The 16,072-nt window shown below is 39.8% G+C and overlaps 1 protein-coding gene across 1 annotated transcript in view; it reads left to right on the top strand.

The window, feature by feature from the left end:
- CENPI (centromere protein I) overlaps window positions 1–16,072 on the top strand; it is a 156,593-nt gene that overhangs the window by 139,855 nt on the left and 666 nt on the right. Inside the window, exons 17-21 of the mRNA XM_075184668.1 lie at window positions 13,390–13,514; window positions 13,596–13,644; window positions 13,734–13,967; window positions 15,231–15,272; window positions 15,916–16,072. The exon at window positions 15,916–16,072 is cut by the window's right edge and continues 666 nt beyond it. Of these exons, the coding sequence (XP_075040769.1) occupies window positions 13,390–13,514; window positions 13,596–13,644; window positions 13,734–13,967; window positions 15,231–15,272; window positions 15,916–16,065 (600 nt within the window). The 3' untranslated portion in view covers window positions 16,066–16,072. The remainder of the gene's footprint in view (window positions 1–13,389; window positions 13,515–13,595; window positions 13,645–13,733; window positions 13,968–15,230; window positions 15,273–15,915) is intronic.

Below are 16,072 nucleotides of genomic sequence, written 5' to 3' on the forward strand. Positions count from 1 at the left end.
CAAAATTAACCCATTCTATTTAGAACGAGCATTGCATTGTAGATTAAAGTTATATCCGTGACAATTCATTATATATTGTATATGAGACCAATGCATCTTCACTTAAATTCGTGATTAATTCTAACTATATAGATGATACATGAAATAATGCCATAATTTGTTGGACTAGATGAGAAATATAATTCAGTTCTAATTGCTCAAATTCGGAAATTACAAAGAGTTAAATTGATGTATTATGATACATAAATTTTAATGTCAAAGCATCTTAAATGAAAGTATACAGTCATGGCCAAAAGTTTTGAGAATTGCACAAATATAATTTTTCACAAAGACTGCTGCCTCAGTTTTTATGATGGCAATTTGCATTTACTCCAGAATGTCATGAAAAGTGATCAGATGAATTGCAATTAATTTCAAAGTCCCTCTTTGCCATGACAATGAACTTTATTCCAAAAACATTTCCACTGCATTTCAGGCCTGCCACAAAAGGACTAGCTGACATCATGTCAGTGATTCTCTTGTTATAACAGGTACGAGTGTTAACGAGTACAAGGATGGAAAACACTCGGTCATGCTGATTGAGGTAGGACAACAGACTGGAAGCTTTAGAGGGTGGTGCTTGAAATCATTGTTCTTTCTCTGTTAACCATGGTTACCTGCAAGGAAACATGTGCAGACCTTAATCCCATTGAGAACTTGTGGTCAATCCTCAAGAGGCGGGTGGACAAACAAAAACCCACAAATTCTGACAAACTCCAAGCATTGATTAGGCAAGAATGGGCTGCCATCAGTCAGTATGTGGCCCAGAAGTTGATTGACAGCATGCCAGGGCAAATTGCAGAGGTCTTCAAAAAGGATCAACACTGAAAATATTGACTCTTTGCATAAACTTAATGTAATTGTCAATAAAAGCCTTTGACACTTATGAAATGCTTGTAATTTTACTTCAGTAAACCATCTGACAAAAAGGTCTAAAAGCACTGAAGCAGCAAACTTTATTAATTGTGTAAATATCAAGGCTTAAGATACATTTTAAAAGTCTCATCATTTATTTATATAGCGCCAACATATTCCATAGCGCTTTACAATTTGGAGCAAATACAGTAAGAAACAAACTGGGTAAAACAGACACAGAGGTAAGAAGGCCCTGCTCGCAAGCTTACAATCTATGGGACAATGGGAATTTGATACATGAGGTTAAGTCTACATCTTGCATTTCGGTCCAGCCAGACTGCTAAGGTAAAAGTGATTCGTAAGCTAAATGATCCCGTCACACAACAATGTTGGTCAGGGGGTAGTTGTCTTGTGTGAATTGTGTAACGGGTGGTGATAGGGTAATCTAGTGAGGTTAAGAGGGTGGTTGAGGAATATTATAAGCTTTTCTGAAGAGGTGGATTTTCAGAGAACGCTTGAAAGTTTGTAGACCAGAGGAGAGTCTTTTTGTGCCTGGGAGTGAATTCCACAAAGTTGGTGCAGCACGAAAAAAGTCCTGTAACCGGGAATGGGAGGATGTAATGAGGCTGGATGAGAGATGCAGATCTTGTGCAGAATGGAGTTGCCGAGTTGGGAGATATTTTGAGACAACAGAAAAGATGTATGTTGGTGCAGCTTTGTTGGTTAGTTAAAGTATTTTATATTTGATTCGGTAGAAAACAGGCAGCCAGTGTAGAGACATACAGAGTGATGCAGCAGAGGAATAACGATTTACATGGAAAGTCAATCTTGCTGCTGCGTGCAAAATAGAATGTAGGGGTTTGAGTCTATTTTGGGGAAGACCAGTAAGGAGGGAATTGCAATAGTCAATGCGGGCGATAAATGCATGAATTAAGGTTTTTGCAGTGTCTTGTGTAAGATATGTGCGTATTCTGCAAATGTTTTTTAGATGTACATAACATGATTTAGATATAGAGTCGATGTGAGAAATAAAGGATCGTTCTGAGTAAAAGATCACACCTAGGCAGCAAGCTTGAGAGGTGGGGTTTAAGGTCATGTCATCAACAGAGATAGAAATGTCAGGTATGCTCTTGTTGGTAGGTGGGAATATTGTTAACTCTGTTTTAGAAAGATTGAGCTTGAGTTGGCAATAGGACATCCAAGATGAAATGGCAGAAAGACAGTCAGTTACACGGGACAACACAGATATCGAGAGATCAGGAGAAGATAGATAAATTTGGGTATCATCCGCATAGAGATGATACTGAAAACCAAAGGAACTTATTAGATTTCCAAGAGAAGCGGTATAGATAGAGAACAGCAGAGGACCTAGCACTGAGCCTTGCAGCACTCCAACTGATAAAGGAAGCGGAGCAGAGGTGGCCCCAGTGAAATTAACATTGAAAGAGCAATTAGAAAGGTAGATGAGAACCAGGATAGGACAGTGTCTTGAAAACCAAGGGATTGCAGTGTTTGTAGGAGAAGAGAGTGGAGAATTAGGAGAGAGTAATGGCGTTTAGTTTTAGCAGTGATCAGATCATTGACAACCTTAGTCATCGCAGTCTCTGTGGAGTGTTGAGAACATAAGCCAGACTGAAGATGATTCAACAGGTTGTTTGCGGAAAGAAAGCGTGTGAGGTGAGTGAAGGCAAGTTTATTTAGAAGCTTGGAGGAGCACAGGAGCTGAGAGATGGGACGGTAATTTGAGAGAGAGTTTGGGTCGGAATCTTGTTTTTTCAGAATAGCAGTAATCACTGCCTGCTTGTATAGTGATGGAAAGATGCCAGTAGAAAGCGAGAGATTACAGATTTTAGTTCGCTGTGAAATGAGCACAGGAGACAGGGATCTATCAATTTGTGAGGGAATAGGATCAAGAGGACAGGAGGTAGAGTAGGAAGATAAGAAGAGAGTAGAAATTTCCTCTTCATTTGTGGGGTCAAATAAAGAGAGGGTGTCAGAGGGTGGTGGGAAGGTATTGAGCTGATTGCTTGTTGAGGAAGAGGATACCATTTCCAGTCTGATCTTATCAATCTTGCCCTTTGAAGTAGAAAGCAAGATCCTGGGCACTGATAGTAGACGGAGGGTTGGGGTGGGAGAATTAAGAGATTTAAATGTGTTAAAAAGGCGTTTGGGGTTAGAAGCATGATCATAGATGAGAGATTGGAAGTATGTTTGTTTTGCAGTGTCCAGAGCATTTCGATAGGAGCAGTAGTTAGCAGTATATGTAGAGAAGTCATTAGAGGGGATGTTCTGCTTTCCGCTAAAAGTTTTTGAAGATTTTGCGTTGCTGTAGTGTGCCACGGCTGACATCGAAGTCGACCTGTATTCTGAAGAGTCGCTGGAGCCACTTGATCAATGGCTGTTGCTAAAGTTTGGTGAAAATGAGGTACTGCCATCTCAGGGGAGGAGAATGTAGAGATAGATGAAAGAAGGTGTTTGAGAGAGGTGGAAAATTAAAGAAGATTAATAGAATTAAGATTTCTGCAGGTATGAGGAGGCATAGCAGAGTTGGACAGTAGAGGTTAGAGCAGTGGGGCTGAGCGTGTAGCTGATAAGGTGATCCGAGAGGGGGAAGAGTGTGTTAAGGAAATTAGAAACTGAGCATAGTCTAGAGAAAACAACAAGGCAATGGCCATCCTGATGAGTAGATAATTCAATCCACTGGGAGAGGTTAAATGAGGATAGAGAGAGTTCTTTGGAAGCAGCTTTGGAAGGTGGTTTATCAATGGGGATGTTGAAATCACTCAAGATTAGGGTGGGGATTTCTGAAGATAAGAAGTGAGGGAGCCATGCAGAGAAATTCTCAATAAATTGTTGGTGTGTTCCAAGGGGGCGATAGATCACTGCAACACGTAGAGAGAATGGATTAAAAATGTGAATAGCATGTATTTCAAAGGATGTGAAGGCTAGTGATGGGACATTTGATAGAACTGTGAATGTGCACTATGGGGAGAGAAGTAGTCCAACCCCACCTTTTTGTCTGCCTTCAGGTCTAGAGGTGTGGGTGAGATGGAGGCCACCATGTGAAAGGGCTGCAGGTGAGGCAGTGTCTGATTGCGTGAGCCATGTTTCTGTCATTGCCAGAAGGTTGAGGTTTTTTGAGATTAAGATGTTGTGTATGGAGTGAAGTTAGTTACACACAGAGCGTGCATTCCAAAGGGCACATTTAAAGGACTTTGGAAGAGAAGGGAGACAGGTGATGTGTTTGAGGTTTGCTCTAGAGCGGTAGTATTCTGATGTATGTGTGTGTGAGGAGTGTGGGGGACCTGGATTAGGTGATATATCACTGGCTAAAAGAAGCAGAGAGAGAGAACAATAGGTAAGGGGATTGTAAGTTGTGTGACCTTTTATTTTCTGGCAACAGGTGGAGGCTGTACTTGTTAGAGATAATAAATAGGACAACAGTTCATGGGTGTTAACTAGAGGTGAGTGGTGTAATAAAGGTGCAATGTGGACAAATGTTTGTGTTGGTGGAGGGGTGAAAGATGATACAGTCCTAAAGATAATGCCAAGAAAAGCAATATGTTAAACAATTTGATAAGAGTAAAAGCCAAAAAGTAAGAGGATTTAAAATAATTACCTATTTGCAGTGTTCCGTGTAGATAGACAAGTAATGCAGAAATAGGCTATGGCAGATGTAGCTTATTCCTGAAAGCAATCAAATGTTATCCAACTGTGTTGTCTAACTGTGTGTTTTCATACACTTTGTGAGAAAACACACAAACGTCTCACCCCACATACGTCACCCCATAGACTGAAGCTAATATGTAGTCAGGCTAATTTAGGAGTACACTACAGCTGTGCTACTTGGTCAGCTAATCAAAGGGAAAGAAAAACATTTGTAGAATAGACTAGAGGAGGCCAGATACCTATCTTAAATTAGGCATCAATAAAAGACTCGGCCAACATTAGTTAGAACCAAAATGCAAAGGATCTGAGAAACGAAACGAGAATGAACTGGAAGAGCTACAAATAGCTGAAATTAAATTGAGGATATTTGATATGCCACAATTTTTGACCAACCTTTTAATAGATAAGTTTTGAGATTTATTACATTTGGCTTAGACCATAACTCTGTAACACTCAAACTGACATAATTTGATTTTGCCAAGTGAAAAGATGTATTTGAATCAGATTATCAATTATTTCTATACAGGGACATCTATATTGAATATATTGTCATGCCTGTCTAGTCTTCACATTTAATTTCTATATTCAAGGACCTCAGATAACACATTTTTTCACTAGACACATATATTATCTCTTTATTTTACATTGATAAATCAAATATGTCTAGTAAATTAATACCAATATATAACCCAACTAATTCAATGTATCTATCTCTCTGGATGCCAACTTTTTGTTGTTTGATTATTCGCATTATATACAGAATCTAATTCTATAGAATTCAAACTATCCTGCTCACATCTCTTTCTGAACCCAAAAAAAGTATCAGATATAGCAATAACCGATTATATAAACTGAATTAGCGATCAACTCTTATTGTATACAACAAAGAGTTCTCTTTATTCTTTTCCTTTAGAGTATTAATATTCTCAATGGCAGTTCAGATTAAGGAGATTCATTTATCTAGTAATAATCTTGTGAATGATCATTGTAATTTATCTTTTAAGGTGTGATATATATATATATATATATATATATATATATATATATATATATATATATTATATTATTTAATTTGCTGCTTTGACATTAAAATTTGATTAATTGTACATCAATTTAACCAATTGGGCTGAGTGTTATACCTTATATCTTTTGACAAGTTTTATGGACTTATTATTGTCATTTTGTAACATTAGAATTTGAGTTCACAGGGCCTAACAGCTCCTCTGCAAGTGACTGGTTTGCAGCAGTTATTATCAATGCTCTCAATATGTGACCCAGTGTCTTTAGTTGTAATAAAGTAAAATTAATAATGGTAAAATAATTCCAATGCCCAGATAGTCAAATAAGGTTGATAGAGATGTTAGTAATGTAAGCAAAGAATATGAAATATAATGGCAATGATGCCATCCCCACCAAATGAATCGCAAGCAGCACATAGCTGACTGTCAGTGTTGAGGCTTTCACAATAATACCTAATGTCCATTCCCAGGTACAGGTTCTTTTTTATACCCTAGGATCAAAAGATTTCTGCCGCCTGTCACCATATTGAATGTACTGTGCAGAGTCCTGGGGGTAAATGCATGTACCCCCTGGTCACATAACAAAAACAGGGAGCCACTGAGCAGATCCGACACAGAAAGTCTTTACTTTTAAAGACCCAGACACTACATTCACTACAGGGAGTCTGAGTTATAGTCAGGGTGTGAAACAAATAATTGTTTAAATGGTCAGTTTACCTTAGTATTGTCTAAGGCAGTGTTTCCCAACCCTAGTCCTCAAGCACCCATTGATATGTTTTCCATATCTCCTTGCTGGAGCCCAGGTGTATTCATTACTGACTGACACATTTTGAAAGATTCACAGGTGGTACTAATTATTTCACTTGTGACCTGGATAACCTGCACTGTTTGGGGTACTTGAGGACTAGGGTTGGGAAACACTGGCCTAATGGGAAGGCTGTAGCTGTTTATAGGTAACATGGGAACAGGAGACATACATGATGTGGTATAAATTATCTAACATTGCTAAAGTGTCTGATTCAATTACTGGCCAATACAAACACAACATATTTTATCAAGTATTGAATAGGGCTAGACTTTTACTACACTTTAACCCATTACCAAACAGGTCTTTAGGAGGTAGGAATCGCCATTAGAGGATTAATTAATCGGTCATATAGGTAGTCTAGTCGATACTGTCCACTAAGTAGCCTTATTAAAGTAAACTATTGTCAGCTGTACCTTTCAAGTGTATAATTTACACATTACAGCTTTTAACATAGATGAACAATCTTCCCCCTGTTGGAATTCTTAATATCACTGGAATAAGCTCTCAAGAACTCTGTGAAAACACTGACTGAGTGAGATAAATATTGATGATCAATTGTAAGCATACTATCATCTGGTATCCGATTTCCTCTAGCACGAACGGTTGGGGGACGCTGCGGACCATGGCGGTATAGAGGCCGCTGTGGAGTCAAGGCACTAAAAATACTAGTCTACCCTGCTCCCTTCCGTCTCTCCCTCCCCCACCCCCCCCACCCCCCCACTGGAAAAGCTAAGTTTGTTTAGTCGTAGGGCACTTCTTAGTAGTTTGCTAGATTTAGTTAATTCTCTTTATCTTCTTGTTGCTATGCCTGCATTTAGGTTGCTGATCGCTGCTTTCTGCTGCCCCCCTCCCCTCAAACTCCATGCGGACCCCCCAGGAAAAGGAGTCACCCACCACTGGAGTGGCCACTGACCAGGGCACTGTCTTGGAACAGCCCTGGCGGTCACGGCTATAGTCAGGGATGCCAAGAGGAATTCAGGGCCCCTGTACAACAACTTCATGGAGCCCCCTTTGAGGCGGCACAAAAGTAGCTATAGGTGTCTTCATACGATTGGGGGCATGTGAAAAACGCTAGGCCACCCTCCTACAGAAACAAATCCTTCATTGTTTTGCACTCCTGACTTTCAGGACATCTAGAACCATAGTGTAGTATATAAACAATGCAGTTTGTATAATAAAAGTTAACAATCTTGGCCTGCCCCTTACATTGGGCAGAACAGTCACCCAAAATTGGTATTGTCCCCCTAGAATCACAACATCTCACAGACTGTCCTGCTCTCTCCTACCAGTTCTTCTCACTTTCACCACCGGTGACTGCTGGTTTCTTTAGTTGTGGCTTGTCTGGATACTGGAATGTTGGGGCCCTATTTGGAATATTAAATGGGTACATTTAGAAAATTCCAACCAGCCCTGGCATTAAATTATTAGCACCCACAAGTAATAATTAGGCCTTCCTCCAGCCCCAACATTAAAATAATAGTATTCCCATTTAATAAATAAACCTACTTCCCTCCCTGCAAACAGCCCCAGCAATAAATTAATAGTATTTATATTTAATAAATATATCTATTTCCCGCAACCATCACTGCCATTAAATAATTAATTGTCACATTTAATAGAGACCTCATTGCCCCAAACTCACCCCCCATTCAATAGCGCCCAAACCACCCCATTTTAAATTAACCACCACCCACCTCACACACACTCTACATTGCTACAAGGCCCCTGTGCCATCACACACACATTACTGCGCCCCTTCATCACAGTCATGCTGTGCCACCTTATGATCACACTGTGCCATGCTGCTTCCCCCATATCCTTCATCATTGTGCCTCCCCCCCTTTCCATCACATTGTGCCTTTCTCCCTCCCCCTTTCCATCACATTGTGCCTTTCTCCCTCCCCCTTTCCATCACATTGTGCCTTTCTCCCTCCCCCTTTCCATCACATTGTGCCTTTCTCCCTCCCCCTTTCCATCACATTGTGCCTTTCTCCCTCCCCCTTTCCATCACATTGTGCCTTTCTCCCTCCCCCTTTCCATCACATTGTGCCTTTCTCCCTCCCCCTTTCCATCACACTGTGCCTTTCTCCCTCCTTTTCATCACACTGTGCCTTTGTCCCCCCCCTTTTCATTACACTGTGCCTTTCTCTCCCACCTTTTCATCACACTGTGCCTTTCTCCCCCCCTTTTCATTACACTGTGCCTTTCTCTCCCCCCCCTTTTCATCACACTGTGCCTTTCTCTCCCCCCCTTTCATAACACTGTGCCTTTCTCCCCCCTTTTCATAACACTGTGCCTTTCTCTCCCCCCCTTTTCATAACACTGTGCCTTTCTCTACCCCCCCTTTCATCACACTGTGCCTTTCTACCCCACCCCCCCTTTTCATCACACTGTGCCTTTCTCTCCCCCCTTTCATCGCACTGTGGCTTTCTCTCCCCCCCTTTTATCGCACTGTGGCTTTCTCTCCCCCCTTTTCATCGCACTGTGCCTTCCCCCCCCTTTTATCGCACTGTGCCTTTCTCTCTCCCCTTTTCATCACACTGTGCCTTTCACCCCCCTCCCCCTATTTCCTCACACTGTGCTTTTCTGCTTGCCTCCGTTCCTTTACTTACCTCTGTATTGGCTTCTTTCAACTCTTTTCTTTTATTCTGTCTTCTTGCTGGGTCCTCTCTGCGCTGCTCCTTACTGAATGTCGGGCGTGTTGATGATGTCACGCCCAACATTCAGTGTGAACGGAATTAAATTTAAAGCGGCGCTGCATTGTAAAGGGAAACTTCCCTTTACAATGCAGCGCCGCTTTAAATTTAATCACCGAAGACGCTGAACACGCCGGAGTTGAAGAATCCGGACATTAATACATTTACCCCCAAATGTCAAAATAAAAACCAACGTAAATATTGCAGAGTCCGTATAACTTGTTAGAAAAATTATTTATTACAACATCAAAGTTAAAAACATAATACAACATACAACTTTCTAGTGTTCCTTGGTGGTTCAACCTAATGTACATCTTTCCTCCGATTCCAATGTTGCCAAGGGTCCTGCAGAAGGTAAGGTGAGAACGGGTCCCAGTCATTCTACTGGCTCCCGATTGGCCTTGGCGGTTCTGGTACACAGACCTTCTCAACATGGCGATTGACCTGCCTTGGCATCTTCCTCTATATACTCCTGTAGTCTGCAGTGTAATATTCATACCACGGGAACCACTTGATCAGTGGGGAGAATACAGCTGGTAAAGCTGGTTGAGTATTTAAAGCCGATGGTTTCCATCTTATAACTGCGTTGGGTTTTGGTGATAATTTTAGAGAGAGATGGGGGTAGTGAGGATTTCCATTTTTATGCTATTGCCACCCTTGTGGCGATGAGCATATGTCCGGTGATGTATTGGTTGTGTTGTTTTAAGATGAGGATATAGCTGTAGAAGTGCCACAGCAGGAGAAGGGGAAATAGTGGATTTGGTGACCTGTGATACTAGGTGGAAGACCGCATCCCACAATGATTGGAGTTTGGGGCACGACCAAAAAATATGTACAAGCTCAGTTTTTAGATTCTGAGGACCAGATTCTGTGTAGCTTATCTGGTATGAAATGCAACCTGTGTACAATCTTAATCATCTCTGAGTGGGCGCTACACTTAGACTTTTTTAAAAAAATATTTTGAGAGATTTTCTCTCAATCCTCTGCTGAGACCGTAATCCCCAGAGCAGTCTCCCACGTAGTCTGAATTGGCAGGCCACGAGTGTCATTAGGTGATGGGAGATGCTGGTACCACCTTGATATTCCACCTGCATGGGAAGAGAGCAAAAATTAGATACAGGGAGGGGCCGGCCTCAACATCGGAGGATATGAAGGGTGGGATTGTATCCAGTGCCTAATCTGAAGGTACTTCTAAAAAAAAATCTTGTGCTGGGATTTCATACTTGACTTGCACATGGGAAAAAGGAGGAAGCGACCCTCTGTGAAAAGGTCCTGTATTCACCTAGCTCATTGTCTTTGCCAAAAGTCAAGACAAAGGTCTGGGATCGATTGCAACGAGTCAATCGTGGAGAGACTAGTGGAGGGGAGTTGATAATCTGGTGATAGGAGCATCATCTTGTCCCAGACAATAAGGAAGTCTAATACACTGTGGAGGGTAGTTGTTGGACTCGGTCTGTTAGGTTTATCTAGCCACAGAAGGTCTGCCAATGGGAATGGAGAGGAACTGTGGTGTTCAATGGTCACCCAAGGTTTGAGTGGGGAAGGGGCCTGCCAGTCTCTAAATTGGTATAGTAAGGCAGCATGTTGGTAAGATTCTAATTTAGGAGTGGCTAGGCTCCCTCTTAATTTAGATCTACTAATTTAGATCTATATATATTTATTTTTAAGGTATTTATTATGTTTCTGTTAAGAACCCTTTTTTTAATTTATTAAATGCCTAGTTTGTTGCCTATTTATCTTCATAGGAATTTAGCACTGTTTTCTTGTTCAGACATTTTAATATATATTTTGTTTGATTAACCTGATTTTACGTGTGATGAAAATACATTGTTACAATTCTACTCCATTTATGTCAGTCAGTCAGTGGTAAAATAGGAGTTTGAGTCGAAGGTTTGGTGTACCTTCTCCACAGCCCTGCTTATTATAGCAAACTTGATTTTAATATACTTTGTAGATCAATAGATTTTCTTCCTGTATGACATTTGTCATAACTGCAGATAAGAAAATACTTTCTTTTGCGAACACCATCCATCTTTCATAGAGCTTTCTGTAACGCTGATATCAGTTGTTCTTATAATTCACAATATCTTTAAATTTTATTCACATATTCATAATATTTTAATAATTCACCTTGTTTTAACAGTTCCCATTCTTCTTTCAACGAATTATAATAATATTTTGATAGAAAATAAAACATTTTCTTTGTGTCCGAAGTATGCACCGAACATTATTAATCAGGATTTATTTATATAGTGCCTGCATATTCTGTAGCACTTTACAATTGGAACAAACACTGTAATAAAACAATATTGGGTTATATAGAAAGTGAGCTTAGAGGGTCCTGCTCGCAAGCTTACCATCTATAGGATAATGAGAGTCAGATGCATGAGTTCAAGTTCCAAATATTGCATATTGGTCCAGCCAGAATGCAGAGTTAGTGCTGGATGGGCCACATGATCCAGTCACACAGCAATGTTGGTCAGGGGCTCAGAGGGTTGTAGTCTTGTGTGAACTGTGTAAAGGGTTGAAATATCTAGGAAAGTTAAGAGGGTGGTTGATAAATATTATAATATTGCTTGAAGAGGTGGGTTTTTAGAGAATGCTCGAAGGTTTGAAGACAAGAGGAAAGTCTTATTGTGCGAGGGAGGGAATTCCACAGAGTGGGTGCAGCCCGAAAAAACATCCTGTAACCGATAATGAGAGCATGTAATGAGTAAATGAAATACACAGATCTTATGCAGAATGGAGGTGTCGAGTTGGGAGATTTTTTTTTTTGGTGTAATTTTTCTTTATTCAAATTTTAACAATATAATTAAGAGTGGGTTACAAAAGCATTTTCAAGTAAAAGTAGCTAAAATGCATATGATTTTTCGCCATGAATTTCGGAAGTTGGGAGATATTTTGAGACAACTAAGGAGAAGTATTTAGGTGCAGTTTTGGTGGTCGCCTTGTATTATAGTAGAAGTATTTTATTTTGGATTCAGTAAAAGAAAACAAGCATCCAATGTAGACTGAGTGGCTCAGCAGAGGAAGAACTTTTTGCAAGGAAAATCTATCTAGCTGCTGCATGCAAAATAGATTGTAGGAATGAGAGTGATTTAGGGAAGACCAGTAAGGAGAGCATTACAATACTCAATGCAGGAGTTTAGTGCATGAATTGGATGAGATATGTGCAAATTCTTGAAATTCTAGATGTATGCAGCAAGATTTAGACATAGAATCGATGTGGGGAAAAAAAAAAGATAGTTCTGAGTCAAGGATGACACATATTCAGCTAGCTTGTGGGGTGGGTCATGTTGTCAACAGAAAAAGAAAAGGGGGGGGGGGGGGGGGGAAATGTCCGGTAGGTAACCTTTCTTGGTGGGTGGGAATATTATTAACTCTGTTTTTGAAAGAATGAGTTTGAGTTGGTGAGAGGACATCAAAGATGAAATTACAGAAAAACTGTCAGTAATGAGGGACAACACAGATGGCGAGAGATCTGGAGGATGTGTATAATCGGTGTGGTACTCCAACGGATAAAGACAGTGGAGCGGAGATGGATGCAGAGAAATTAACACTGAAAGATCGAGTAGATAGGTAGGATGAGATCCAGGATAGGACAGTGTCTTGAAGACATAGGGATAGTAGTTTGTGTATGAGAAGAGTGGTCAACAGTGTCAAATGCAGCAGTAAGATCCAGGAGAATTAGAAGCGAGTCATGGCCTTTAGATTTAGCAGTGATCAAATCAATGACAACCTTAGTCAATGTAGTCTCTGGAGTGTTGCAAATGAAAGCCTGACTGAAGATGATCCAATAGGTTGTTTGCAGAAAGGAAGTATGCCAGGCGAGTGTAGGCAATTTTCTCTAGAAGCTTGGAGGGGCATGAAAACTGGGAGATGGTATTCTAATTTGAGAGGGAGTTTGGGTAAGAATTTTGTTTCTTCAGAATAGGCGTAAACACTGCCTGCTTGAATAATGAAGGAAAGTTACCAGTAGAGAGAAATAGATTACAGATTTTATATAGAAGTGGAATGGGCACATCTTCATTAGTGGAATCAAATGAAGAGAGGGTGCTGGGAAGGAATTGAGCTGATTGATAGTCGATATACAATCATTGGTTATAAGGTGGCACCTTTCTCTAAGAAATTCTTAATACTATCAATACACGTGAATCGGGATCAGGACCAGGTCTGAGCTTGTTCCCATTTGTAGAGTGCTGCCCAATATGCTGATGCTATGTGAATAATTGTTGATTTTATCTTTTTTTTTTTTTTTCACTTCTACTGTACAGTCAGTGATGCAATCCTCTTCTCTCTACAGGTCTGTGACATATATATGCGGTTTTCTTTGCCTCTGATTGTCCTTCCTCCTCCTGTAGTGTTCTACAGTGCTCTTCTCTGTACAGATTGTGTGAACCTTAACCTTCTTTGTCACATTATGTACAGGTAAGGTCATCAGGCTTACAAATTTATCTTATACTTTATCTTGTGGAATAACTGATATGTATCCTTTTAACAACTTCACAGGTACAGGGATAACCTCTTGACGGCAAAAAGAAACGAGCAACAGAAAACTGTAAGGTGCAAGATAGAGTTAACAGACAAAATGTAAGAGTTTAACATATTGATAACGATCATAACTTTTTTTTCCCTATCTGTAAATAGGGGTATGTCCATTTGAACATCAGCAGCCAGACATTCCTGTTGTATAACCAATACCTGACTGCCATGGTGGGGTGCCTATGGACATCGCAAGCTTTTCACCTTGATTCCCATCCACAAGGCATCAAGACTGATCCAGAAGTTTTTGAAAGAGCTGGTGTTCCAAACTATAAGAAGACTTTCAACATAGTTTTTCACCCGGCTTTAATGGGCTTCTCTACCTCTTTTCTACGGGAGGTAAGCAACATAATAAGTCTTTTTAGGGCAAACACCCAACAGTGCTTGTTGATTTGTTCTAGAACTTTCATCACATTTTACTCTTCCTGATATTATCATTGGTTTTCATTTTAACCCTTTACCACACACGTGCAATATAGAAAATAAGGCATGCATCTCTAGGCCTTTGCTAAGAATATATCACCTACATATTGTCCATTTTGTGCTCCTTTGTCCAGCCCCTATTCTCTACAGACCCTTGTTTTAGTGTATATTCTTGGAGTCGATTGATCCTATTCTTTGCTTTTATGACCCTAGACAAAAAGTGTGTCCAGGAAATCCCATCTGGGATATCACTGTTAATCTATTCTATATATCTATTGTAACTAACCTACATTTAATTAATCCATATATGCCTGTGCTATGTATTCATTCTCTCTCTTTCTCCTATTTATTAAACTCCTCCTTCTAACATAAACATACTGTGACAACTGTGATTGGTGATCAGATGACCGTTGGTTCCTAGTCAGACCTCTGTACCCAGTAGCTGTGATCAAGAACAGAGGTTGAGAATAAAGGGCCGGTATTTAACAAGACTTTTATTGTATTATATGTTAATACATTTTCCAGACTACATAACAGATTTTGCCTCTACCATACTTTAACAAGTTGGTTGTGTGTCTGTTGTTTCATATAGAGATGCATTACACACGTTTTGCACACCTCCTTATTAAACATTAAACTGAAATCAAAGCACTTCAGAAAAACTTTTTTATTTTTTTTGTAGAAGAGCATTAATAGAACTCTTGATTTACATGGTGCCAAGTTGAATACTTTATAAGTGAATTATAAGTGAATTTTCACTGCATGCACAATTCAAAGGTGGAGCTGTACAAACATGTCTGACCTACAATGATTAAATTGGCATGCATATATATATATATATATATATATATATATATATATATATATATATATATATATGAAAATATTGAATTGAACCATTAAGGGAGTATGTCACGTTTGTTTTGATGCAGGGCATTTCTTTTGTGGAACCCACTAGAAAGAAATATCATTGATTCATAGTGCCACTGTCATCCAAATGTTTTAGATTTACACAGACCTATTTTGTTGGACAACTGAGCACCTGGGAATATAAATTATTAGAATATCAATCATATGGCAAAGACTTCATAAAATAACACTATGGGATTGTATTTTAATTATTCTCTGCCCCAGAAATTGAGCTCTGTCTTTTTTTCTTCTTTTTTTTTTCCCCTGCAGAGGCTTTCAGAAGAGAAAATGTTTGAACTTCATGTTCTCAAGGTAACACCTCACCCATGTGATACTAAAGCACTATGTTCCAAAATTTTAACTTTACTTTCATAATGTCTTATTCATGAATTGGTGGTGAGATGTAGGGGATGCAATTGGAATATAATCTTAAGTCCCATGATGAGCACAGCACTTGAGCTACACTACCAACTGTAAAGAAAAATTAACATCTAATGCTTTATAAGTAAGATGTACACAGATAATTTGCAGTGTTAATTGTCTTGGCAGCACAAACCAGAGCCGGATTTAGACCTCATGGTGCCCTAGGCAAGATATTGGTTTTGGCCCCCCACACGCCCCCCCGCCTCCCTGAAACAATCCATAGCATTATATTTTTTTAGCATAGCATATACTCCTATAGTTAAGTAGAAGGGTAAACTATATGCCGCGAATCGGGGGAGGGGCCGATTTTTTTTTAATTTTTTTTTTTTTATATATATTTTTTCCTCATTTGGGCCCCCAGAGAGCCGCTAGGCCCTAGGCAGGTGCCTAAGTTGCCTAGTGGTAAATCCGGCCCTGGCACAAACCCTAACAGTGTTCATTTTTTGAGGGATTAATCTGAATATATATTTAGTTTATACTATGTAGCAACATCATGCATAATAGACTTGCCATTTGTTTTTCCTTCTTGAAGGGTCGATACTGGGATGCATATATAGATTTTCTCTGCAGTGAAGGAATGAGCAATCTTAAACTTTTCCTAGAGGATAGTGTGAATCGTGTGAGCTCCAAGAAGAAAGAAACGAATGCGCTCCCATCAACGTCATCTCAACACTTGCAGTGATTTTGCA

This window comes from Mixophyes fleayi, chromosome 9 (assembly GCF_038048845.1).
Source record: "Mixophyes fleayi isolate aMixFle1 chromosome 9, aMixFle1.hap1, whole genome shotgun sequence".
Classification (NCBI taxonomy): domain Eukaryota; kingdom Metazoa; phylum Chordata; class Amphibia; order Anura; family Limnodynastidae; genus Mixophyes; species Mixophyes fleayi.